General features: G+C 37.5%; 1 protein-coding gene across 6 annotated transcripts in view; it reads left to right on the top strand.

Moving 5' to 3' along the window:
• The window catches only part of ATP8A1 (ATPase phospholipid transporting 8A1), a 236,037-nt gene that overhangs the window by 50,393 nt on the left and 161,303 nt on the right, over positions 1 to 24,341 (top strand). For 3 of the 6 annotated variants that reach the window (XM_060012624.1, XM_060012626.1, XM_069540697.1), the window contains exons 6-9: positions 8,778 to 8,818; positions 14,883 to 14,956; positions 20,511 to 20,580; positions 22,504 to 22,631. In XM_060012624.1, the coding sequence (XP_059868607.1) occupies positions 8,778 to 8,818; positions 14,883 to 14,956; positions 20,511 to 20,580; positions 22,504 to 22,631 (313 nt within the window). Of the gene's footprint in view, positions 1 to 8,777; positions 8,819 to 14,882; positions 14,957 to 17,851; positions 17,926 to 20,510; positions 20,581 to 22,503; positions 22,632 to 24,341 lie in introns of those variants that run through there. The other 3 variants (XM_060012628.1, XM_060012625.1, XM_060012627.1) reach the window with 2 other exon arrangements.

Below are 24,341 nucleotides of genomic sequence, written 5' to 3' on the forward strand. Positions count from 1 at the left end.
GTGAAAGGAGAAAAACAGGTGTGACTCCAAGTTAGAACGTTTATTGTTTCACTTCAGTAAGTCTTGCTGAACATCTGCCTTGTGTAAGACCCAATGCAGAAAATGCAGAAAGAAACCAGGCTTCATGCTTGCCCTGTAGGAAATTAGAATCTGGTAGGGAAAATAAGATGCTCACAGATACTATGATACAAGATAGAAAGACTAATAAAGACCAAATGAGAGGGGTGGGGATTCAGAGATGTCACATGCGAGGATCACAAAAACGAGTGGACTTTGAGTAAGCAGAGCTGTCGGGGTGGGTGCAGGGATGATCCAGGAGGAAATGGGAAGGCGTGAGGTATATTCTGGGAAGAGCAAATACAGGTGTCCCTTGGTATCCATGGGGAATTGGTTCCAGGACCCCCACCGATACCAAAATCTGATTCCTTTATACAAAATGGCATATGAGTGGTGGCTGCAGAACCCGTGGATACAGAGGGCTGAATGCAGTCCGTTTTGGCTACAGCACAGGGTACGTGGCAGAGAGCAGTGGGGACAGGGACGGGAAGGCAAGTTAGGGTCATAATTTGGAGGCTTTGAAAACCAAGGTGAAGAACTTGGAGAGAATTACTGAAGGGTGTGGCTAGGTTCCCAGTCATACTTTTTAACAAGGAATGTGACAGCTGTATGGGGAGGGGTGGGGTGAGGCACAAAGGGAGACTGACTTTTGATTAATTAGGGAAGGGGAATAGGGTGGTAGCAATGAGAAGGCAAAGGAAAATACACAGTGGACAGATCCAACTGGACTTGGCAAAGGAGGGGAAAACCCATCAAACACCAAATGCTGAATTAATAGAGGACCGAGGCTGTGACACCCACTAAATCCAGCATTTAAGAAGTCATAAAACAGATAAACAACAAGAATTTAGCGTATAGCACAGGGAATTATAGTCAGTATCTTGTAATAATGTGTAATGGAATAAAATCTGCAAAAAATCTGAATCACTATGCTGTACACCTGAAACTAATGCAATATTGTAAATCACATCTTCAATTAAAAAAAAAAAGTCACAGTTCTTAACTGGAGTTCCAGTTCTAAACTGGAGAGCGGATGTGGGGCTGGAAGAACTGAAGCCTAGCTGCAAGGAAGGGTGGAATGACTGGTGAGGCGATGCAAGGAGATTTTTCTTTCAAGGAATTTCTCAGTTACATAAAGGAAAAAGCAAATGATTCATGACTCTGTGCAGCATTGGGCGGGGGGGAACATTCTGAGCGAAGGAGGTTCCTGCCCCTTGTGCACTGATCACATCATCTCACCCATATTTTTTTAAGATAAGTCACTGGTTCTCAAACAGCTTGCTGAAACTCACCCCTAGAGTTTCTGTAGGCCTCGGAGGGGACCCCAGAATTTCATTCTAAAGAAGTTCTCAGTGATGCTGATGCTGCTAGTGAGGACCCTTGTTAAAAGTTTTAAAGCTGGAAGAAGTGGTATCAATTCATTGACAAATCTCTGTAGAGAATACGGACGAGAGTGGAACTCAGGAGGTTCCCTTGGTCTTTTGTGTCAGATCCCAAGCAGATTGTTGCTTAATTTGACCTTCATAGGCAAGCTCACGAAGGAGACTTTTGTGCAGTGTCAGTTTGTACCACAAGAGGTTTTTTGCCTTCGGGTTGTCTTTGTAAGGGTCTCCATGGTGAATGAATTGATGCTTTAATATGGGTATGCTGGTTTTCCTTCTCTGCCCGGTTCAGAACTGTAGTCTCAGCGGTTCTCTTAGCCTTCTCAATGCACTAAAGTGCCTCTTCAGTGCTTCCTGCCACTTAGGGGTTGCAGCATGCTGCCTTTGCTGTGGTTTCTCTGTGTCCTGTGACAAGGGTAGTGCCCATTATGCTTTTGGATAATTTGCCTTTTGTTAACCTATTTCAAGAAGTGGCTTGGGGCTTCCCTGGTGGCGCAGTGGTTGAGAGTCCGCCTGCCGATGCAGGGGACACGGGTTCGCGCCCCGGTCCGGGAAGATCCCACATGCCGCGGAGCGGCTGGGCCCTTGAGCCATGGCCGCTGAGCCTGCGCATCCGGAGCCTGTGCTCCGCAACGGGAGAGGCCACGGCAGTGAGAGGCCTGTGTACCGCAAAAAAAAAAAAAAAGAAGGACGAGATGGACTAGCTGTTGAATTAATGCTCTCTGCAGGGTTTGAAACTCCCCTGAAGCACCCAAAATTTCCTCTGCTTAGTTTAAGGATGTATATAGATTGATGGCTTACCTGGTTTAATTTGTAACATAATCTGGCTTGTCTAATTGACTGGGGGGTATAAAAGATCCCCTGGAAACATTTTCCCAGGCTTTCCTGAAATTAAGATTTATCATACATATCATGGAGGTTCAAAATCCATGTCAGAGGTGAACGAGAAGGGACCCTGGAGGGCTGTGCCTAGGAGTTTCTCAGGCCCCTGATGCTTGCCTGGGCTTTCATTTTCCCTCTGTACCATATCCTCTAGCTTGATTAAAACTTTTCTTGAATACACCCTGTGGAGTCTTGTGAGTCTGTTCAGTTATCTGACCCATTTGTAATGGATACCTCCATACAAGGGGTTACTTCTCAAAAAATGGGTTGTCTCTGTGCTTTGTCCTGAAAGTACATGTTAAGTGGAAAACCAAGTTGCAGAGAAATAAATTTTTAAAAAGAAAGAGAACAAACATGCATATGTGCATGCTTGTCTAGAGAAAAGTATGTGAGGATGCATCAGCATTCCTTACCTTGAGAAAGTGGCATGAGAGGAGGAAAGAATCTCAGCTCTTCCTTTATATAACTCCAGTTGACTTGGCCAATAATACATTGATTCTGCAGTTTGTTAGAAAACATTGTTGACTGAAAATGTATTTAAAAGTTTCTTAGGCATATCAGTTTTTGCAGTAAGCCGTAGTTTCCAGTACGTGTCTTCAGGGATGAATGGAGGAAACCTTTGGATGGAGCGTAGGGGAGAAGAGAGTAGGAGGATGTACTGTTTGGGTGGAGGCAGGCATCCCCTAAGAGATGGTAGGAGGACAGGCTAGTTTACAGAGGGAGGGTGGTGCAGAAGGGTCAGGTAGGGGAGGGACGTAGGTAGGTTCAAATGTGCATGGAGAAACCATCCGAGCGAGGGGAATGAGCAGGTGGGGAGGATGGACAAGTGAAGCAGATTCAGATGGTTTTCCAGGTTTCAGTGAAAGTGGCCAGGCTTCCAACCTCCCTGGTGGAGCAGACACCCTGGTATGGTCTGGTCAGCTGAGTTTGGGAAGCCTGCTGTGACACTTCCATCCTGTAAGGGGAACCCAGTAGAGTGGTTCAGGGCTATTTTCAGATGTGAACTGACCAGTCTCTTCCAAGTGGCAGCATTTCAAGGAGGGCTAGTTTGGATTACAGAGCTGGAAGGGGTGGCCCAGAGCTGACATCGGAGGACATTCATGTCCCAAACACACAGGAACATTAGTGTATCTAATGGTTGTGTAACCATTTCCAGCTGCTCACATTGGAAACATTTCAGGAACTTATGAAACTGAGAAGGCTATTTTAAGCAAATGTTTAAATAGTTCATTGGCATCATTTTATGTAGCTGGTTTTTTTTTTTTTTTGGAGTTACAATTCACAAACCATAAAACTCATTATTTTCAAGTATACAGTTCAGTGTTTTTTAGGATATTCACAGCGTTATGCACCCAACACAACTATCTGATTCTAGAATCCTTTCATCACCCCCACGAGAAACCCCAGACGTATAAGCAGTCAATCCCCATTGCCCTCTTTCATGAGCCCCTGATGACCACTAATCTACATTCTATTTCTATGGATTTGTCTGTTCTGGGCATTTTATATAAAGGAGATCATACAACATGAGCCTTTTGTGACTGGATTAACTTCAAGAGTCATCCATGTTGTCACATGTATCAGCATTTCATTCCTTTTTTATGACTGAGTAATATTTTCTTTGTATGGCTTTACCCGTATTGTTTAACCATTCATTGGTGGATGGACATTTGGGTTGTTTCCACTTTCTGCCTATTATGAACAATGATACAGTGAACATTTGTGCACAGGTTTTTGTGTGAACATTATGTTTTCAGTTCCCTTGGAAATATACTTAGGTGTGGAATTTCTGTACCATGATAGTTCTGTGCTTAACTTTTTGAGGAAATGCCAGAGTGTTTTCCTGTATAGCTATTTTTTAAACATTGCGTATATATTGTTTTTCGCATGAGATCTATTAAGGAACAGGGTTGTATCTTTAGTAAATCTGTGTAACTACTACTATGGCTTCATATGGGCCCAAACACATGGGAACATCAGTGGATTCACTTTCCGTCCAGCAAGTATTGACTGAGCATCTTCGTGTTGCTGCACGGAAACACTGGAAATACAGCAGAGAACAGAATAGAGAATATTCCTGTGGTCAAAGATTTTGGAGTCTGGGGAAGGAGAAAGCCTTACATAAATCCTCTCTCAACTAAGTATATAGTAAAACTGTCATAAGTGCTCTGAAGGAGAAGTGCAGGAAGCTGATTTAGACTTGAGGGTAGTGGTAAAGGTGTAGGTGTCAAAAAAATGTCCCCTGAGAAAGTAGTGTTAAAGCTGAGATCTAGGTGAGGACGGAGGGAAAGTGTGTTGCAGTCATGGAAACATGTGCAAAGGGTTTGAGGCAGGAAAAAGAGTGTTGCTTTCAGCACGATGGGCCTGGGGAAGGGGCAGAGGGAGTGGTCAGAAGTGGTGATGGAGATTAGGCAGGTGCTGCTTCATCAGAGGGCTTCAAGGTGTTTGGACTTATTTTATGAGCCAAGGGGAGCCAGTCGAAGAGTTTTAAGCAAGGAGTCACTTAATGTTGTATATGTATGTATGTGTATAAGGATATATGAATTGATACATAATAATCCATAATTGTATGTAAAATCATTGTACTTTGTCATTATAGCTATACTGTAGAAACTAAATTTGAAAGAGATCAAGAGTGAATGTAGGAAGCTAGTGGTGAGGCTAATTCAGACCTCCAGTTGGGAGATGACGGTTGCTTGAAGTAGGGATGCCAGTGTTGGTCATGGTGGAAGAGATAAAACAAGGTGTAATTGGATATGTTTAGAGCACAAAATCAACAGGATATTTTTAGTAGTAAAAATTATTCATGATTTCCAAAGATTTCTTTTTTTTTTTTGCAGAAGAGCTTAAAAATAGAGAGATAAACAGTGAGGCATATGAGCATAATAAAACTGCCAAAAACCGTAATACAGCATTGTTAACAAGCCAAAATTGTTTCTTAGAAAGTATTGCTACCCCCCCCAAAAAAAACCCTACTGGAACTACTAAGTGAATTTTACAAAATTACATGATGACAAGGTCAGTGTACGAAAGTTTAACGCATTTCTATATACTACCGGTGACTAATTGGAAAATGGAGTAAAAAATACAATTTATAATATAAGAAAAAAGTCATCAAATGTCAAGAAATAAATCTAATGAAAGACCCATACATCGTAAACTCCAAAACCTATTGGAGAAAATTTATGAAGACATAAATAAATGGAAAGGTGTAGCTTGTCCATAACTTGAAACACTTGAGCCGCAAATCAAAGTCCCAGGAGGGTTTGGAGTTTTTTTAGAATTGACAGTTCAATTCTAAAATTTATATGGAAATGCAAAGAATTCAAAATAGCCCAAACAGTACTGAAAGAGAACAATGTGGGAAGACTACCTAAGTTCAAGGCTTAACATAAAGTTAAAATGATCAAGGTGGTATGTATTGGTGTGAAAATGTGTAAATTGATCAGTGGAATAAATACAGAGTCCAGAAATTGATCCACCATAGTACCATGTCAGTTTAACCGGGGAAAGAAAGATTTTTTTAAACAGAATCTCAGATATGTTGATTGAAACCTTAATGCAAAAATACTATATGATTCAGTGCATATGACATGCAAAACTAACTTACGGTAAATAATTTATATCTGGGGATGGGATAATGGACTGTAAAGTGGTATGAGGAGTCTTTTTGGAGTTCTGCATCTTGTCCTGAGTGGTGAATTCACAGGTGTTTACAGTTTTTAAAAAACTCATTGAACGGAATACGTAAGGTCTATACACTTTGTTGTAAGTTATACTTCAATTAATAAAGGAAAACCTCATGAGTGTGAGCCAGGCAGGTGTCCTACATACAGGACAGGGAAGTAGGCTGCCTATAAAGCAGCAGGAAACCACAAACAAGCATGGCGATGGAGTGGTGAGCACCATCGAAAGAGGTGGCCACTGCTGTCCATGCCGCACGTCACAGTGCGGTAACTGACTGAGCTCCGCTGATAAGCCTGAAGTCTTCATTTTCATGTCAAACCTCTTGATTTTACAAATATTGGAAACTGATTTTTAAAAACCCAAGTATTGCAATGTGGGAATGTTTACTTGTATGAGGTGGAATTAGAAGAAAATAAACGGCAATGAAGAGCTCCAGATACTATTAAACAGGATTTTTTTTCTAATTTAAATTTATGCAGATTTTAGCCCCAGTCAGTCAGTTATACAGATTTGAACAGCACTTTGCCAACACTCCTTGCTGAGTACTTAATATCGCAGTCACTGGGTTAAGTGATTAAAGGGCAAAGTGCTCTCATTTGTTCTTTTTTTTTTAATTTTTGGCCGAGTTGGGTCTTCGTTGCTGCACGCGGGCTTTCTCTAGTTGCGGCGAGCGGGGGCTACTCTTCGTTGCGGTGCACGGGTTTCTCATTGCAGTGGCTTTTCTTGTTGAGGAGCATGGGCTCTAGGCACGCGGGCTTCAGTAGTTGTGGCACACAGGCTTCCATAGTTGTGGCATGCGGGCTTCAGTAGTTGTGGCACACGGGCTCAGTAGTTGTGGCGCACGGGCTTAATTGCCCTGGGGCATGTGAGATCTTCCTGCACCAAGGCTCAAACCTGTGTCCCCAGCATCGGCAAGCATATTCTTTAAATTTATTGATTGATTGATTGATTTTTGGCTGTGTTGGGTCTTCGTTTCTGTGTGAGGGCTTTCTCCAGTTGCGGCAAGCGGGGTCCACTCTTCATCGCTGTGTGCGGGCCTCTCACTATCACGGCCTCTCGTTGTGGAGCACAGGTTCCAGGCGCACAGGCTCAGTAGTTGTGGCTCACGGGCCCAGTTGCTCTGCGGCATGTGGGATCCTCCCAGACCAGGGCTCGAACCTGTGTCCCCTGCATCGGCAGGCAGACTCTCAACCACTGCGCCACCAGGGAAGCCCCGGCAAGTGTATTCTTAACCATTGCGCCACCAGGGAAGTCACTTCCCCAAGGGCTTTTTTACTCTTAAGTGTGACGCTCTGAACCCCTTGTACTCCCGGAGCAACATCCACAAGCAGTTTTACTCCTGGCATCAGTTTGGGTGAACTCTACAGGCATTAGAGTTTTGTGTATTAGAATATAGGGATCAGTTTTAGATGCCTGGTGCTCAGATCCTTCACCCCTAACTGTATGAATACTGTCAAAATTGGAATTTTAACTTAGTCATATAGTTACTGGAAATACTTTAGTGTTAGCTCTTCGTCTTGGAATTATTATTTAAATTAATGAGGTTGATTCACCAAAATTCACTGCAAGATATTCCTTATTGCATTTATTCATCTGTTTAACTAGTGCTGGAGCGTCTTATGGGCCAGGAGTGCTGTGAAGTGCTAAAGATAAAGAAATGAATAAGACACAGCCCCTGGCTTCAGGGAATTTTGGAACACAAAGAGATTATATTTAGATTAAAATAATTTATATTGTAACACTGGTTTCCAGACCTGTTGGTATGTAATTAGTGTTAGATTTGCTATTGCACATTTTGGGGATTATCATCATCGTGATTTACTTAAGAGGGTTCAGCCTTCATCTCTTCTAACATCAAAAGAAACTGAATCTAATGTTTTTGTGCCTGTAAATTATTCATCTTGCAAATATTACCCAATAGCTGCTTTGTGCCAGGTACTGTACTGTTTCCAGAGAATATTGTGTTAAACAAAGTAAATATTAGCTTGCCCTCATGGAATTTACTGTGAGGATAATTTGTTGACCGACCTTGACTTAATCCTTTTAAGTACTACGTGCTGTGCTATCTACTTCACATTATTCTTTTTTGTTTTGTTTTATCTGCTAGTGTCTATTGGCATATTCAGTATTATGCCACAGACACACTGCAGGAATAAAAGAAAGGTATACTGAGTAACTTTACTGTTGCAAAGCAGTAATAAAACACTGAGAAATATCAACCCCTCAATCATAATTTAATTGTAGCTCTTCTTTTATTTCTTGGCAGTAAACCAAATATAGAAACATTTGCTATTTTGCATTATTTTAAAGCTAAAGGTACAGATTTTTTTAATCTACTGGTTTATGTATTAAATTTTTACTACCGAGTTTGAAATCCATTCCTGCTATGCTTGTAAATCTTTTTTTTTTTCTTTTTTAACATTGCTACTGTTATGGCTTCTGAAATTTTAAGCTTGTCACTCCCTTTGCCAAGCATTTTTATGGCTTTCACTTCCAGCCAACCCCTGTAATTCCTTTGTGTGCTGATGAAAGCCCTTGGCAATGGCAGTGAGATAGAATAGTATTTTATTTTGAGATCTAAGATGTTCATTCGTTGTTTCTTTGTGTAATTTTATGTATCTTTGCTGTCATAATTGGTTTTTAAACCTATAAAAATTGTTACCAGTTAATTTATTTGAAGCTATTCATTTAAAATGATCATTTCATCAGAGGTTGGCTTTTGATAAGTAGTAGAAATATTCTTAAAACTGTCACCTTTTCTCTTTCCAGTTTTGAGAAGTGGTGCTTGGGAAATTGTGCACTGGGAAAAGGTATGCATTGATTTTTATTTTGTTACAGGAGAAGAAATGCATAGAGGTAACTCTAGTAGATGTAATTTTTGTATATAATATAAGCAAATGTCAAGGATTCCACTGATACGAAAGCTATTTAGTAATTAATGTTGTAAACATACATGGAATCTTCAGTTAGTCACTTCCATTTAATAATTTGCAATATATTAGAAAGACTATTACCTTAAAGTAATATTTAGAACTTTTTGTTCCTTTCATAGTATATTTTGAGTACTGTTTTCATAGATTTCACTTATCCATGGACTGTTTTGTCTTGTAATTTTTTGCTTTAATCATCTACTGTCCAAGTAAAACAAAAATTAGATTCTGAGAGTTCACATTTGTATACTTTACTTCACATTCATATATCATGACTAATCGCATTTACACACTACTAATTCATTTTTTTTTAATGTCTTACTAACTAAATATCATCTTCTAATGAGCTGGAAATCAGTTCCATCGAGAAATTAATTTGCTTATAGGAGCTCTAACATGGTAGTTAGTGAGTTGAGTCATAATTTAGCAAGTGTTATCCAAGCATTCTTTCAGACCTCAATTTCAAAAGGTAAGCAATGATTGTTAGTTCTCCCTTAGTTCTGGAAGACAATTTAATCGCCAGTCATCCACAAGTGAATAACCTTAGTAACTTGGTGAGAGACTTTTGGAGGCAAGGCCATTCTACCCAGGGGACTTTGTTTTCTGAGATTTCTAGTACAATGGAGGTGTAACCCACACTCAGTTTATTTGCACTCCAGTATTTCCCAGGTAAAGGCCATGCCCTGATTCTACCTTGTGATGTTCATAGTCACCTTGTATTCCCACAGGGAACAGGATTCATCCTGAATTAATTACATCTTTGTTTATTTTAAATCAGTAGCCAGAATAGAGATTGACATCTCCTTTTCTGGATATTTGAAAACTCACTAGTCTCTCCCTCTGGTCTTTGACATGAAAGTAACATAGAGGAAAATACTTTGTGCTTTCCTTATTTCTGTGATAGTCACCTCTTTTTCAGAGCAAGATAAAAATAACAAAAAAGCTCAATTGACTGTTTCAAAAGAAGTTTCTTTTATGTTCTTGTATAGTACTTGTGGATTTAAACACTTTAGAGCCAAGACAAGTAGAGTATAATCAAGTATGATAAATTGAATTTTATTATAAATGTGTTTCATTTACTAGGTTTGTCAGGGTAATTAACATAAGTGCATATCCTAATAAATTGATATCAGTTTCTTCTTACCTAGAGTGCTTGCTTAGAAAATAAACAGTTGTAAAGTCAGGAGATAACCATCTACTAGTTCCCCCTAAAATTAACCTGTTAAGATGTTTTATTTTCCTAATAGATAATCATTATTCCAAGATTGATTGGATTATTTTAACTTACTTTTGCAATTTTCCACAGAGAAAAAAATTAAATTACCAGCCCATGATTTTCCATAGAGGTGGCATTCTCAGTTGTCTTGGAGATGAGTGCCACATTTTCGCTGAGCATCCCACTTCGAAATACAGAGGGGTAGAATTTAAGGTGTTGCCAAAAATCATCCAGCCAAAATGAGCTGATGTTACTTAATAACTAGAGGTAGATACTTAATTACTTAGAATTAATAAAAGTTGGTTCAGTGATGAATTCAAGATAAATATTCAGAAATTGACTTCACTCTTTTCAGCAATAGCAATTTAGAAAAACACAGTGAAAAAGAGATCTCATTCCTGGTGGCATGTGGGATGCTTACAGGTAAACTTGAAATATATATATGACCATTGCAAAGAAAACATAAAATATTTAGGTGTTAAAGTTTCACAAAAAGACAAATGTGTAATATTCCTAGAAAAACAGTACCACTTGTTCAAAAGTAATGATGTAGTATAATCAGGGAAATTATCTTTTTTTTTTTCCTCAAGAGTTGACTAAATTATTCATTGTAATTTCAAAAATAAACAGTTGAGAAAATAGAAGAATGTTTTGGAAAATTAACAGTGTGAGGATTAAATATAAGTAAAATGGTAAGCAAAATTTATTAAAATGCGTGAATCTGTTGCAAAAATATACATTGATGAAAAGCATAAAATAGAATAGGATGCCCTGAAATAAAGCCTATTTAATATTTGATAAAGGAGGCAAAAATCATGGATTAAAGGATTATTTAGTAAATCATGTTGGGACCACAGATTAGCAGTTTCAGGAATAATACAGTTTCGTATCTAAGACACAGCCTGTGCTAAAATAAATTTCAACTGGCTAGAAGAAAATGTTGAAACATTGTTTTTGAAAAACATACAAATAGAATAAAGACCTTAATAAATATTTGGAGGAGAACAAGATCAAAATCTCAAGAATCTATGGAATTTGATTATATAAAATTTAAAACTAGTACACATCACGCAAATAAGCAGAGAGAATATAGAAATATTTGCACCAAATGTGACAAAAGATTGAAATCGTTATCTAGATAGGAAATATAAGCTGGCAAAAAGTAAGAAGAAATATAATAAGCAACCAGACTCAGTATAATATTCAACCTAATAATAAAAGTTGCAAATTTAAACGTTATTGAGGCCTCGTTTGCTATCTAGTCAAGGAAAAAAACTTGTATTTCAGAATTTTTATGAAGTATTTTATTCACATACTATTGTGGATTAGCAATTTAGGTCTTCATATTGACAACCACCAAAAAAAAAAAAAAAAGAAGAAGATTCTGGGAATTTATCCCAAGAAAATAATCATAAAGTAGGGAGATACCTGTACATGTATAATAATTATCAATTAACATTATTTGTAACAGTGAAAAGTTAGAATATGAGGATATCCAACAATAGAAAGAGCATTTATAAATAATGACATTCTACATTGTGACAAGTAAAAGCTGTCATTTCAAATACTGTAGCAACACAGAAAAATTTTATACCATCATTCAACAAATACTTATTGAGTGTATGTGCCAAGCAGTGAGCTCACAATAGCAAGCAGGACATATGAGGATTCCTGTGTCATAGAATAATCAGAGGTGAAAAGAACGGGACGGTGTACCCTAAGATGCTGGCTATGTAGAAATGGTTTATTGAACACTATGTGGACAGGTGTGAAAGCAGGCTGGCTTGTTGTGTTAGCCAGATTATAAGGCAAGTCTTTTCTTTAGCTTATGTAATATTTTGTGCATTTAAAAATAAAATCAATAAACCAAAACCAACAGTCTGATTCACATGCCAATGTAATATGGTAAACCTTAGTGCAAATGGGCTTTAGTTCAGGGTTCTTTCTTTCTTGGTCTTTCTGAGTGTGTGGCTACTGAGGTTGCTTTTTAATGTTTCTCAGAGGACCTACAAATTTGCAGTGTCCATCCAGCCATTCACAGATGGGCAGACTTCAGCTCCCAGACACTAACAGTTCATCCCTCCAGTTACTGATCTGTTGCATGAGATTAAGTTGCCAGTATCTGGTTTTCTGAGAAAGTGTTACAATTACAAAGCCCTATATATAAAATAGATAACTAAGAAGGACCTACTGTATAGCACAGGAAACTACTTAATACTCTGTAATGGCCTATATGGGAAAAGAATCTAAGAAAGAGTGGATATATGTATATGGATAACTGATTCACTTTGCTGTACACCTGAAACTAACACAATATTGTAAATCAACTCTACTCCAATAAAAATGAAAAAAAAAGGCATTGCATCTCCACTCTTGAAAGTAAACAGCTATCTTCATTACCACAAAGATCAGTTCTTAAGCTTGAGATGCAGCTGAGACTGTTCATATGTTTTTGAGATAGTTGCTTAGGATAGAATTTAGGTGAAGAATCTTAGAATCGACACGTTTTTCTGGTTCTGTAGAAAAACATGGAGTGGTGGGCTTCCTGCATGTGTAAAAGTCACTCTATATAGCTGCTTTAATGCATGAAGTTTCCACCATGAAATATATTTCTCTGGATTAAGAATTCACATCTACAAAAATTCCTCAGTAAAATATAAATAAATATGCTGGGGCCTGCAATTGGACAAATCAGATTTTCAGTCAGTCTGTTACAGTTTAATAAGCTTACCCTTTTTCATAATCCTCAATTGTAATTACTAATGTCAATGACTTCAGAAAGCTCAAGGTAGTGACCTGAAGCCCTAAATGTTTTTTTAACTTCAGTATTTTGGGGACTAAAACTGCTTTGTCATATGATGTTCCTCCAACTAGAACACGTGGTCAAAGAATTTTTGCCGTCTTGACTTTCTCTTGTCAGTTCCCATGCACACACCGGGCTGGAAATGGGAATGAATGCCACATTAGGAGCTTAGAACCCAAAAAGAAAGAGGTGTTTGAGAAAGTGAGCTAAAACATAGGCATCAGAAGGAGGCGGTAAGTTCCCTGCTCTCCTCACAGTGCCGTGAGAACGACTTTAGCATTCAGTGAGCCCTTGGTTTTCTGAAGCCACTGGGGGAACCCGTTAGACCATATAAGAGGCTAATATTTTCTTTTAGTCTTCAGTTTAATAACCGTAAGGCTTTCTTTTGTCTTACAGTGAATAAAGTGTTGGAAAACTGTACAATTAGACTCTAACTGACTTATGAAAATCCCTAACACTGTAATATAGACAAATATCCTGATTTTATAAGCATACAGTCTGATTGGGGAGCAAACCTTAATACACAGAAGGTGATTAAGGAGCAATTAAATGGTAACCTGGGTAGCATTCTCTCTAAGTGCTCTGGCTGCAGAGAACTTTGTTCTTTTTATCTTGCTTTCAGTGGGTGCTATCAGAATACTATCACAACACATTATTTTAAGGGCTAGTTTATACCTATACTCGCTGTTTTTTTATTTTCCCAGTTTGCCCTTTTTTGAGGAAGGGGGTGTTCGATTCCAAGATCCCTGACAATTTGTCAATTTGAGATAATCCAGATTTCATCTGAAATAAACCTCTTTCAAATCAAGGCATTCAGAGTTTCCCTACCTGGATAACCAGCATACATACCATAGATGAGACAGTCCGCTCCAACCTTGCCTAACCTGTTCCTCCCCCAGTATATAAGTAAACCACAGGGGGCTGTCTCATACTGTGATTCCCACTGAAGACATCATTCTCTCCCACCCCTCCCCTCCAAGTAAAGTGTTATTTGGGGGTTCAAGGAAAATTAGGGAGGGGAGAGAACAAAAAGGCTTTAAGCTCCCCCCCCCCAAAAAAAGGGCTTTTCTTTTCCTGATTAATTATTAAAACGTGCTTTTAGGATCATTTGGCTACTAAAAGTGAGGGCAGCTTTCATAATATAATGGGAGTGTGGCCATCAGTGTAACTTGCTGAATTTGGTCAGCAAGCCAACTTGTTAATTAGTTTGCCAAAAGCTCTGTGACAAACCTATCCCTTAAATTACTTCTAAGTTTCTGGACATAGTTTATCTTTAATTTGTCTTCAGACCATGCTCACAAAAATGCTAACAGGTAGTAAAATGAGAAAGAGACTAAGCTGTTTTTTTTTTTTAATTTAAAATACAGTGATTGTTTCATTATATTTGCTTATGCAAAATCAGGCTTTGCAGACAGATGTGGGTTTGAGTCTAAGCTCGTCCTCTGTGATCTTGGGAAATAACTTAGAATCGAAGAGTCATTTTCTTCCTCTCTAAATTATGAATTATAACTAAGGTCATCTGAGGAGTAGTATCATATATATACATATGATAGTCTTTCCAGTAGTTTTGAGATTTCCTTAAACAGAGTGAAGATTTCATTTGGTAAATTCCTCCTTTTTATTTTTATGTCATAGGGAGAGAATAATGAGAAGATGAGATGCCAATTAAGTGGACAGAATGGATAAAATTTATTTCTATTAAGCTAGGTTATATAGCCGGTACAATAAAGATACAATGTTTGTTTTTTAAAGGATTGCCCCATCCTTGGCCTCACTCCTAAATAATTTTATGCCATTTTGTGAAGATAAGTGGTTCTTGTTTACCAATAACCATTTTTACTGTATTCTATGCTTAAATACAATGGGTTGTATATTTGTAACTATTTTCAATGCAGATAATTAACCGATTCCCAGTTTTCTTTCAGGTAAATGTTGGAGATATAGTTATAATAAAAGGCAAAGAGTATATACCTGCTGACACTGTACTTCTCTCATCAAGGTAGAGATACCTACTGATGCTCAAACAGTGTAGAGGATGGTTTCTCTACCCTGCATTGACCTTGTGATTTATCCAAGGAAATAAGGAATAAACGAAGAATTTTAAACCTCTCTAATGATTTTGAATTAAATGTTAAAAATTGATTGGATTTAAAGGACTCTTTCATGTTTGCCATATAGAATGAGTGATAGGTACTATACTTTATAATTCAGAAATTATAATTACAGTTAATAGTCTACTCTCCCTATGGATGTATCCATATCTGTTTGTGTAGACTACTAACTCTTGTAAGATTTCCTATCATTTATTTTATATAATACATGAATTGGGTTCTGTTGATTTTATCTTGTAATCCTTGTTCATGATAAATTCCTTTATGATGCATTCGTGTATCCCTCCACGTTTCTCAATCTTTATGGTGCATTGGTACAAGAAAATGGATAAATGATTTCTTTTTTATCATCATATCTTTTGAAATATTATACTCTTCCAACCAAAAAATTAAAGCACTTTGCTCTTTCTTTTAAGTTCTTTCCATTACTGAATTTAGATAATTTTTGTTTTGCTGATATTTAAGATAGTCATGAATTAGTATTCAGAACATATGGCACTGTTACACTCTAAAGAATGTGACTTTCAAATGGTTTTAGGTTTAAAAACTGTAAAACTAGTCCTAATATAAATTAAGAAAAATGTTTTTACTATTTTAGAGGTTGTTTATCACCATTTCCTTGGACAGTTTTATTTGTAAAATCCACATATAAATATGAACGTGTCCTTTTTTCAAAATCTGTTTAATCAGGTCATTATTTAAACTGATTGAATTTATGACAAGTTAGTGAAACTTAATTGAGCAAGTAAGAGTTCGCCAGATGTTTATAGAAGTAAGTCTACAGGTAGTTGAAGTAACTCCCTGATTCTCCTTTCTCTTTAAATTGATAATCTTTCATTTAAGTTTTAAGAATGGCTAACCAACAGAACGATGTACACTTGGTGATACTAAGTAAAAGTTTGATAAATTTAATGGATGATGGACCATCTGAATGTCATATAACAAAGTTCAAAAGGATAGTAAAGCATTCCAGCAATTTCAGAAACTATTGATATTTTTCTGATTAAACTTTTCATAGAGACATAACTTACCATAAAGACCATCATATGCTGAAACATTAATTATAATTTTCATTTTTTATGCTCAAAAATATGAAGATAATTGACTATACTGCCTTGACTTGATATTTAATTCTAAGTTGAAAGTTTTCAAAATATTTTTTGTCTGCCTCTATCCAATCCAGACTCCCAATAAGCTCTGTGCTTGTATTTCTTAAACTCTAAAACATTTTTACAGGATTTATTTTCTCAGCATTAAAAACATTTAGTGGTGACTATCAATAATGGTAGATGAGAATAGTTTCTGTATCTTAATATAGCATCCACCATGATTAACTTCTTCAAAGATGATTCAAATAATCATTTAAAAATTAAAAATATTATCTGATTCATTGTTTTTTGTTATAATAGAATCAAAGTAAAGTATGAAGCTTGTGCTGTTAAATAGTTCTATCCAAGTGGCAAAAATACCACCTTTCAGGGGGTTTTTTGTTGGTTTTTTAAAAATTTTTTTTTCTCAAAAGGCTTTTGCATTACTTGGCCCTTTTGAACTTACATTAGCCTTAAGAAGTAGGTAGAAGCTTTTGCCATCATTTAACAGAAAGAGGAATTTTGACTTTTCTTATTTTCGGTCATTTCACTTTAGCCAGTGACTAGGTCAGGGTTGGAATACCTAACTTCCAACTAATTGGAATTCCAACTAGATACTAATTCCAACTAGATACTAATCTAGTATCTTCAGTATACTACACTGTCCACTATCAAAATAATGACATGGTGATTTTCACCGGCAAGTGAGCACCATGCTAAATGCAAAAAGCATAAACAACAATTTATGATATTTTAATTTCTGATTTTTAAAAAATTATTAATTGCTAATATTGCTTGTTCTTTGAAGTAGTTTGAAATTGAAGCATGAACATGGTTGAAAGTTACTGTGTTTCATTGATTTTCATTTTGAAATGAAGAAACTGAAATTTTACCATATAACAAAAAATACATATATGGGTTTAGAAAGTATAAAATACAGTAAAATAACTCAAGCTACTAATTCAATTCCAAACAGGTTCCTGGCATGTCTGTTTCATACCTTCTCTGAAAATTTTCTACTGAATTCAAAGGCTTACCCTCCCAAGACAATTCATTACCAAGACTTTATTATTAAATAATTCAAAAGGCTGCAATTATAACTTCTAACTTCCCAAGATCCATGCCCTTGCAGCTTTACATTAAATTTATTAAGATATTTATGCAGTTAACTTTGAAAATGTTTTGGAATCAGGAAACTTTAACAAAGTTTTTTTTTAGAGTGGGTGTAGGGGGAGAAATAATATAGTATACTTTGTTTCTCAAAAGCCTAAGAATAGTTTCCACCATTATTTCTTTTCTTCTTGGGTAGGAGTGGACACGTAAGAGATGGCAAGAGAGTGAGGAATTGGAGAAAGGAAAATCTATAAGATAAAGTAGCTCTCTGTAAAAAAATATGTTTTTATTTAATTTGCTAAGATATGCTTGTGAGTAAAACTTTAGAACTCAAAAGCTTCTGCATTAAAAATTGAAAATTGGGCTTAAAAGCAAATAAATGATCCTTAAATATTCTGTTTTCTTGTGCCTTTAGACCTGATCAAAATGAGTTTTGAAAAAATTGGCATTAGACATTGTTATTAACATGTATTATTTTCTATAATAATTTCAAACCTTCTGTCTCTTTTGTCCATTTGTTTGTTTGTTTTTCTCTGTTATTCATTTTTTTCCGTTTTAATTATTTTGAACTGGGACCTGTAGGTGGCAGTAGGGGAAATAGTGAAAGTGACCAATGGGGAACACCTCCCAGCAGATCTCATCAGCTTGTCCTCAAGGTTAGAAATACTGAGTTGTACAGGATGTGTGTATGTGGATCCTCACCCTACACCAGAAAACAGTTTGCACCCAGAGGTGGTTGAGCTCTGTATCTCTTCCGTTAAAACACAAACATTTTACACTTCTTGGTGATGGATGTTTCACAGATGTTTCAAAGGCCTTTTTTGAATACATTGTTGATTGACGTTCCTCCCTCAAGTGGGCAAATGCAGCTCCTGTTGTTATCAATAGGAGTCAGAGTCCTTGAGGCGCGCCAGTAAAGATAGATTGTAATTGCCTGTGCATCATTACGCTATATTCATATTTAACAACTTGGCTAAATGCCAAGGCTTAATTTATTACCTCTCCAGGATATTGTTTTGCACAATGTTAAGATTTACATGAAAGACAGTTATCGAGAATTTTTTACCATTTTAAACATGTCTTAAATTTGAAATTTTCTCTAAGTTCAATAGAATCCCTTCAGCAGTTATGCTATAATTTGGGCTTGTATAGGGTTTACAGAGGACCCCCTGCACAAAGCTGGATGTTGTACATTTGGTACCGCATGCTTTGGGATCAGTTTTTATCCCACTTGTAACTAGTGACAAAATGCACGTTACTCGATATATTTCAGCTGTCTACTAGTGTCTGTATTGTGATATGCATCTTGTTTCATTTTTCCACGTACTAATCAAAACGCCTGCTTTGCCCTTCTTTAGTTTGTGTTTTGAATGTCATAATTTGCTGAAATAATTATTATCTGGCATGATTCCTTGTCTGAGACTTCTTGCTGCCTTTTCATGGTATTGTCAAGAACTTATTCAGTTAACAGTTGTCTTAAGAGATTAAGAAAGTTCTGAATTTGGATGTATATTTTATTTGCACCACTTCAAATAGAAGCCAGCTATTTAACTTTCTAACTTCCTAGCCATTTAAGGTCCTAGAAAAGGACCTTAATTTTGTGGGGGAAAAAAAGATAATTAGAACGTTAGTCTTATTTTGATATGAGAATGGCCTTGGTTATATTGAGCAGTAGAAATTTAATGCATTTCACTGTCAAAATATGGAATTGGCATTGTTCATTTAACATTTGTTTGTCATCATGCTTCTGTATTATCAGATGTGTTTTATAATGGTTTTATAAACCATTTTTATTTCAAATGTATATGTAAGTAAATTACAAATTGGGAGCAATTGCCAAAACCAAATTACTATCATGACAGTAATAAAAAATTAAACCTTATTTAATTGATAGAGTGAAGATATAAATACTGAAAAACTTGTTTTCCCAAAACTTGGTTGGGAAAAAGTATCAGCCTTTATGGAAGGAAAAAAAAAAAGCCCACAGAAAAAAATTAAAGAACTTACAAAGTTACTTTAAAATGAATCTGTAAAATATTTGATTAATGACCATGTGTTTCAGTACTTTTCACAAGTCTTCAAGCCATAAAACTAAGCTGTGTGCTCATTTCTGAAACTCAGAATCGTCTGCTTTACACATGTACAAATTGGAAGTTGATTAGAAAATTCCAGGTGTTAGTGACTTAGAAATCTCTAACTGTGAGTACCCATGCTTATCAGAAATTACATTCATAATTACTTATAGGATGTTAATTAATTGGGCTTTTTATATAAGCAAGTGCTGATAAGATTAATTTAACTTCAAAATGCTTTTCCTTATAGCTGAGGATCAGTTATACAGTTGGGCTGCAAACTCACCTGTCTGTAATTGCTGAGCAAGCAAAGTCAGCACGTGAAGGGTGGTCAGGTTATACGACAGTCACGGGTGTGTACCTGTGATAAAACTGGAGAGCACGGGCCCCTTATACCAGTCATTGTGTACCAAACTTGACTAAAACACTCTGGTGGGGACCCATAGAATGTATCTCCTAGTTTCAGGTCAAGGAGCAACATAGCCAAGTTGGCTAATTTTAGTTTCAGCTTTTAGCTGCCATGCAAATCTCTGAAGCAACTTTAAGAAATAAAACAGAAAAAATAGGGGGAAGAAAGTGTATATCCACTTTCATTGTAAAATCTGTTCATACAGTTTTTTTAAAGTAGCCTTGAAATGTAAATATTATGGTTCATATGATCCTGTTCATCGTTTCTAAAGATGCAGTACAATACAATCTGAACATGTAAATGCAAGTTTATAGAAGCAATAATCTGGAATTTTCTAATCCACCACTTAATCAATTTACATGTGGGCTATGAGCATGAAATCTCACTTGATATTTTTGAGCTAAAGATATATATGGACACAAAACTGCTCTACGTTTCAGATACAGGCTGTGTTGTGTCTATATGATGAGCAATTTAAGTAAAATGTGACAAATCTAATTATTTACATTATCTTAAAGATCAGTACTAATTGTCAGGAAGTTGCTTTGGGGTCCTGCTGGCTGCACATCTGATCCATGAGTTTTCATGCATGGGGTCTGCCTCACAGCATTTTGTGGTTAGAATGAAAGATATCAAGAAACTAGGCGACTAAACCTTTGTTTAGAATGAAAGGCTTCAGTGAGTCTGAGCATTTAAGTAAGTTATTAGTATGCTTTCTTTCCCCCACTAAATCTTTGTGCTTTTCAATTTTAAAAAACAGTGAGCCGCAGGCCATGTGCTACATTGAAACGTCCAACTTAGATGGTGAAACAAACTTGAAAATTAGACAGGTAAGATCTAATATAGGTTTATATAATTATTGCTGTTCTCTTAACATGGAATTGAGAGCTTTGCTGGGGAGGAAGAAAACTTCCCTCTACCCTTCTACATTCTTCTGGCTGGTCTAAGAATTAAATTGACATGAGACATATTAACAGGAGAAAATCAAATTTAATTTCATACGTATAGGAACCCCACATGCATGAGAGGCTCAGAAACAGAAAGGTAGAATGAGGTATACATGCCATTCTGAGGTAAGGAATGGGATAAGCGTCCTGGGGCTTCCAAGGACAGGAGGGTCATTCATAGGATGATAAGAAGAGCAGATGTTTGGTAATTAGGTGTTTGCCCTGCCAGATGGATGGGTCCACTTAAATAAAATTTATCTCTGGTAATAACTTTTCTCTGGGAAAAATCCCCAATTTAAATTCTTCTAGGTAGTTAAGGGAAGGACAGTAGTTTCTCTTGAACCCTCAGGATCTCCATTGCCTGTAGCTCAAAATAATCCTCATGCAAAAGTGACACTTTTTTTTTTTTTAAGATGTTGGGGGTAGGAGTTTAGTAATTTATTAATTTATTTTTGGCTATGTTGGGTCTTCGTTTCTGTGCGAGGCCTTTCTCCAGTTGTGGCAAGCGGGGGCCACTCTTCATCGCGGCGCGCGGGCCTCTCACTGTCGCGGCCTCTCTTGTTGCGGAGCACAGGCTCCAGGCGCGCAGGCCCAGTAGTTGTGGCTCACGGGCCTAGTTGCTCCGCGGCATGTGGGATCCTCCCAGACCAGGGCTCGAACCCGTGTCCCCTGCATTAGCAGGCAGATTCTCAACCACTGCACCACCAGGGAAGCTCCAAAAGTGACACATTTTGAGGAGGCTCCTTCTGAACCCCTATAGCTTTATTTCTTAGTATTATTGTCTTGAGTTGAGGCAGTTCTGTCTACTTGCAAATATTTCCTCATTGAGCCACAATGAAGTGGTTTTATAAACTGAAATAGTTAAATATTATGGAAAATTCAGTTTTACTTGCCTAATTAAATGTGGTCCATCATATAGATACTATTCTGTAATATTTTTAACACTTTCTGTTATAGCCAACACTCTGATGGTAGCATTAGTAGCTCTAAGTGCTTTCATGTGTGTTAGCTTATTTATTTTTCTGTTCTCCTGGCCCATATTATTTGGCTTTGACATATGGAAAAGACACAGTTTCCATTGCTGTTCTAAAATTCTCACTAATCTCAGGGAATCGGTTAGATTTCTCTATTTATTTCTCATACCACTCCTAATAGAAAGTCACTGTACGGTTTTTAAAGTTTTAAAAGGGACACTAAAAAAAATGTATTCTCTTGGGTTCTAGACAAATAGTGAAAATGACGTGTGGGAAGGTTGGGTTGTGGTAGAAGCAGGTCGTCCTCACAGCACCTGAACTCAACCTGCCACAGGAAGTGAGGGCTGCTCAATTCCAGCCAGTTGTAGGTGGCCAGAGGGAGGAACTGTTTTGGAGTTTTCCTTCTCAGTGAACTAAAAGAACAAAAACATAACTACTGTCTTTGGGTATAGAGTCTAGTTATTTTGCATTCCCTTTTGGAGCTTCAGCAGACAGATTTAGACTGTATAATGCTAAATATTAGTTTTATTTTTGGAAGCAAACAGTTCTTTGAGGACTTATTTCAAAATATCTTCGGAGGCTAGTTTATAATCTCTTTAAGATATTTTAGAGTTTTCACAAAAGCTGCCCTGTTCTGCTAAAAACATATATGTTCAAGTAGAGAGGAGGTTATCCCCTAATTTCGATTTGACAAAGTGGTGGGGGGGATAATTGCTCATAAAACCGTGGGCTCTCTTAGATCTTAAGGTGTGGATGAATTCAGAATTCCTTGCTCCCTCCCACATACAACTTATTTAATATTTTCTTTGCTTATTTAAAAATTTCTAAACAGGGCTTACCAGCAACATCAGATATAAAAGACATTGACAGTTTGATGAGAATTTCTGGCAGAATTGAGTGTGAAAGTCCAAACAGACATCTCTACGATTTTGTTGGAAACATAAGGCTCGATGGACACAGGTATGTAAAATCGGTTTTCATAAAAACACAGAAGTCACTGTGTTGCAGGGTATTGTTGACCTAGGTACACATTTTCTTGTACTCTAAGTTTGATAACCCAAACCCTTTTTCTTAAGCATTTCTGTATTCTACCCAGAGTTCTTTTGTGAAAATGCTCTTAACCCTGTACACATGGTATAGCTGAAGACTTCCCCAGGGTTCCTGCCAGCCTAGGAGCTGGAAATTTTCACGGATATGCCAAGCTTCTGGCGCGTTGTTTAGTGGTTTCCTCTTTGGCCAGAATACTTACCTTATGGGCTTAACTGTCGGTCTCCATGGCCCAGGTGCTTTCTTGTAATCTCTAGATGCCTCAAGGAGTTCAGACTCTACCCACAGGGGTTAATTTGCTGGATAATTTCTTGTCTTCTCTGTGTAATTGCATATGCTCTTTTCTAGGCCATGTTATCTGTAGTCATCTTTTATACCTGCTTCCTACCCCTCTCCCTTCCCTCCCCTCCCCTCCCCGCCTGTTTCCTGCCTCTTCCGTCATCCATTCAACCTGTACCCAGCAGGCCAGGCCAGTTGCAGATGTTAAGGAGACAGCAATGGACAAAGCAGACAAATCTGCCTGACCTTGAGAGCTAACTTTCTTGCAGTAAGGGAAGGGCAAACAGACAAACAATAAAATGACAAATAAAAAATTTTATACCATGTTAGAAAGTGATAAATGCTTTGGAAAAAATGGCCCAGGATAAAATAGATTGGGAGTTCTTGGGAGGGAATCACTTTTAGTTAGTGAGGTTGCAGAAGGTAAATGTTGCTTCATTGAGAAGGTAATATTTGAGCAAAGGTGAGTAGGAGATGAGGAAGTCAGCCATTTGAATATCTGGAGGGAGAAGATTCTAGACAGAAGGAATAGACAGTGCAAATTATTAGCTGTATGGTTACATCATCTGAAAGTGGGGAAGTGCCTGGAGTATTTATGGAACAGCAGAGTTGCCAGTGTGTGTGGAGTGGAATGACCAAGGAAGAGGGTAGTAGAAGAAGGGCTAAGAGAGAATAGTGGGCCAGACCATGCAAGGCTTTGTAGGCCATTGTAAGGGTGTTATTCTGAGTGAAATGGGGATCCACTGAAGTGTTTCAAGGGGCAATGTCAGCGGTTCAGTTTGGGACTTAATAAGTTTGTGACGTCCAAACAGAGACGTCAGGAGGCAGTTAAACATATAAGCCTGGAATTTGTGCTAGAGGTCCGGGTTCATGAGATAAATTTGGAAGTAGTTGGTATAGATATTTAAAGCCATCACCAAGGGTGAAAGGGTATAGTTAGAAAAGTGGAAAGGGCTGTCCTAAGACTCGCCAGCATTAAGGTTGGGAAGAGAGGAGTTACCAGCAAAACAGACTGAGATCAAGTTGGTAGCATGGAAACCGAGAGAGTGAAGAAACCGTACCAAGGCAGAGGGAGTGACTAAAGTGGGTCACATGTTGCTTATGGTCAAGTACCATGAAGTCAAATACAGTGAGTCTGAGAATTAACAGTTGGATCTAGCAAGTGGAGATCCTTGAACTCTATTAGGACAGGCAGAGCCTCATGAGAGTGGGTTTGAGATAACAGAAGAAGAGTTGAAAAATAGACAACTTTTTCAAGGAGTTCTGTTACAAAGGGGAGCAGAGAAATGGGGCAGAACTTGGCAGGAAGGGTGGGGTCTCCTCTGCTTCCCTTCTCCTTTCCTA

Source organism: Delphinus delphis, chromosome 5, assembly GCF_949987515.2.
Source record: "Delphinus delphis chromosome 5, mDelDel1.2, whole genome shotgun sequence".
NCBI classification, from domain to species: domain Eukaryota; kingdom Metazoa; phylum Chordata; class Mammalia; order Artiodactyla; family Delphinidae; genus Delphinus; species Delphinus delphis.